We start from the raw sequence: 3,702 nt of genomic DNA, 5'->3' as shown, positions 1-3,702 counted from the left end.
TCCATCCATCCATCCATCCATCCATCCATCCATCCATCCATCCATCCATCCATCCATCATCTTCCACTTGTTCTGAAGTTGGGTCGCTGTGCTGCAGCTTGAGCAGAGACCCAGACATCTCTTTCCTCAGCCACCTCTTCCATTTCTTCTGGGGGAACCCCAAGGCGTTCCCAGACCAACTGAGAGACGTTGTTTCTCTAGCGTGTCCTGGGTCTTCCCCATGCCTCCTCCCAGTTGGACTTGCTTGAAGCACCTCCCTAGGGAGGCGCCCAGGAAGCATCCTTACCAGATCCCCGAACTATCTCAACTGGCTCCTCTCGATGTGGAGGAGCAGCGGTTCTACTCCCGAGTTTCTCCTGGATAATTGAACTTCTCACCCCATCTCTTAAGTGAGAGTCCAGCTTCCCTGCAGAGGAAACATTTCAACCCCTGTATACATGATCTCATTCTTTCGGTCACTACCCAGAGTTCATGATCATAGATGAGGGTAGGAGCGTATACTGACCGGTAAACAGAGAGCTTTGCCTTACAGCTCAGCTTTCTCTTCACCACAATGGACCGGTACAGAGTCCACAATACTGCAGATGCTGCACTGATCCGTCTATCAATCTCACGCTCCATTCTTCCCTCACTCTTGAACAAAACCCTGAGATACTTGAATTCCTCCACTTGAGGCAGAACCTCACCCTCAACCTAAAGAGAGCAATCCACCCTTTTCTGAATGAGGACCATGGCCTCAGATTTGGAGGTGCTGATTCTCATCCCAGCCACTTCACACTCCGCTGCAAACCACTCCAGCGAGAGCTGAAGATCACGGCACGATGACGCCAACAGGACCACATCATCTGCAAAGAGCAGAGATGGAATCCTGAGGCCACCAAACCGGAAACCCTCCGCCCCCTGGCTGCACCGAGAAATTCTGTCCATACAAGTTATGAACAGAATCTGTGACAACAGGCAGCCCTGGCAGAGTCCAACTCCCTCCCTGAAGGTGTTCGAATTACTATCTGCAATGCGAACCAAACTCTCAGGGACCGAACAGCCCGTAGGAACAGGCCCCCAATCCCACACTCACGGAGCACCCCCCACAGTGTACCTCGAGGAACATGGTCGAATGCCTTCTCCAAGTCCACAAAATTTATGTAGACTGGATGGGCAAACTCCCTTGACCTGTCGAGGACCCTAGTGAGGGTAAAGAGCTGATCCAGCGTTCCACGGCCAGGACGAAACCTGCATTTGTTGATTGTTGATTTTTTTAAATGTAAAAATTTAAAACAACATAAAAACAACCATCTGTAGTCATCTTGATAAACGTGTAATCTATTTATTGACGGTGTTTCTGACATTTCTATGTCTTTACCACTTTCAACATGTTTTTCCAACCCATATTAAGTTGTAACAGAAAGTCTTTAAGCCTTACAAATAAAAACTGATTAAATCTAATTATATAAACATTCAACGACCACAGGCATGCTTGTTTAATCACAATAGAATTTTTCTTAACTCAGAAACCGCAATAAAAGTCCAAGATAATTTCAACCAATGTGAGAGTTATTCTGATTTATGAGCTGTAGTACGTTCTCTTCATGCGCCAGATAATCTGTTAAGAGTCAAATATTGTTTTAGCCAAACAAATGCAAAGATAAGCACGATGATGGCACAGATGAGTTTTTAGATGTGAATGAGATTAGTTCATCCAGGGAATGAACCAGTGCTTCCCTCAGCTGTTGTTGACCCAGATGTGTAGAAGCACTTTTGTCGTTTCTTGTCTTACTGTGTGTCCTTTTTGTTCAGCTCCTACCTTCACTGTGAGTGGGCAACAGAGCAGCAGCTCGAGAAGGACAAGAGGATTCAGCAGAAGATCAAGCGCTTCAAGATGAAACAAGCACAGAGGGCGCTCTTCTTCACAGATGTAAGGCTGGCTGACTGCGTCTGTAAACATACTGTTCTCTTTCTGTGTGGGCAGCTTGTTTTTAATCGTTCATTTTAGGCGTGTTTTTCTTAGGACTTGTGTGCGTCCATGCTTTGATGTCTTTAAGGACCAATATGTTCACTCCATATGCACAATAAGGGTTTATATAGATATTTAAAACACTTTTGTGTTTGATTTGTGTGGGATTTAACAACTGTGTGCATTTATTTGAATCTTATTTGCTTGCTCAGCCAATACAGTTGAGGGATTCATTTCAGATTCCAGATGGTGTGTGGGAATTTAGATTTATTGTATTCTTTTTGTCTTTTGTGTCTGATTTTGTTCATCTCAGATGGAAGAGGAACCTTTTAACCCTGACTATGTAGAGGTGGATAGAGTGTTGGAGGTATCATACTGTGAGGACAAAGACACAGGAGAGGTAAAATAAATCTTTTTTTTTTTTCCTTTTAATAATATCTGAGCAGCATGTGTTTATTGTTCCTGAGCATCTTTTTTACTTCTTTTTTTTTTGTCGTTTTGTTCCTTTTGTTATGTGTTTCACACTAATGATATCTTTGAATCCTAGAAATGCCCAAGGCCACTCGACTACATCGCAGGCTTTGAAAATTTTTACAAAAGCTAAGCATGGCCTAGCTCTAGTCTTTTCCAGCTCTCATTCCTCTCTGCTTGCTGCAGGAAGTGGTGTACTACCTGGTGAAGTGGTGCTCACTGCCGTACGAGGACAGCACCTGGGAGTTGAAGGACGACGTCGATCAGAGCAAAATTGAGGAGTTTGAGCAGCTGCAGGCAGTTAAGCCAGACTTGCGCAGAATGGTAAGATTTTTTTTTTTTCACTGTCTGGGTTCCTCTTTTGCTTTTGTTTTGAAGAGTTGTTTAAAATGTTCGTTTGTTTCTAAAGTCTTGCACTCAGAAGTATATATGTTTTTCATTTTAAATTAACAAGTATGACAGAAATTTAAACTTATCCAGCAATGACTGCACAGTTATGGAAGTGGACAATTCAGTTCCACCTTTATTTATACAAGTTAGTCTCATTGAGCCTCGAGGACTCATTTACAAGAGAGACCTGTTTTAAACTAAGAACACAGATGAGGTGCAGGCAAAAGTAGACAATCATATACAATCTTATACAGTAGTCACTCGCTACTTTACGGTTCGACTTTCGCGGACTCACTCTTTCGCAGTTTTTCAAATTAAGCTTGGACATAACACACTGATTGATGGATGAGCTGCACAATCAGCATGAGATTTTTATTCAAAATATCCATCCATTATCTTACGCTTGTTCCAAAGTCAGGTTGTGGGGGCAGCAGCTTGAGCAGGGAGGTCCAGACATCTCGTTCCACAGCCACCTCTTCCAGCTCTTCAGAGAGGAACTCAAGGTGTTCCCATGCCAACCGAGAGACGTAGTCTCTCCAGCCTGTCCTGTGTCTTCCCGGGGTCTCTTCCCAGTTGGACATGCACAAAGCACCACCCTAGGGAGGCACCCAGGGGGCATCCTTATCAGATGCTCGAACCACCTCAACTGGCTCCTCGATGCCAGGATTATTTTAAATTAACACCTGCTGCACCTGTGCGCAGCCCACAGGTGCAGGGAGAAGCTCTCTCCTGCAGCGTATCATGAACCATGATCTCCACTCTGCAGTGGAGAAGTGGGTGTGGCAGAGAGCGCTGGCAGAGAGCGGAGATCTTGACATTCTGTGCTCTTTTAGAGCGTTTAGAGTTTTGAAACATTGTTTAGAATATTGCAAGAGTGTGGAAAGGGTTTA

The 3,702-nt window shown here is 44.4% G+C and overlaps 1 protein-coding gene across 1 annotated transcript in view; it reads left to right on the top strand.

Annotated features, from left to right (window-relative positions):
* Positions 1–3,702, top strand: part of LOC119426393 (chromodomain-helicase-DNA-binding protein 9-like) — an 8,042-nt gene that overhangs the window by 859 nt on the left and 3,481 nt on the right. Inside the window, exons 4-6 of the mRNA XM_037693960.1 lie at positions 1,795–1,912; positions 2,265–2,351; positions 2,609–2,746. Coding sequence (XP_037549888.1) covers positions 1,795–1,912; positions 2,265–2,351; positions 2,609–2,746 — 343 coding nt within the window. The remainder of the gene's footprint in view (positions 1–1,794; positions 1,913–2,264; positions 2,352–2,608; positions 2,747–3,702) is intronic.

This window comes from Nematolebias whitei, chromosome 2, assembly GCF_014905685.2.
Source record: "Nematolebias whitei isolate Nwh7 chromosome 2, NemWhi1, whole genome shotgun sequence".
Classification (NCBI taxonomy): Eukaryota; Metazoa; Chordata; class Actinopteri; order Cyprinodontiformes; family Rivulidae; genus Nematolebias; species Nematolebias whitei.
Note: the sequence above shows the minus strand (reverse complement) of the source record. Positions and strands in the feature narration are given on the sequence as shown.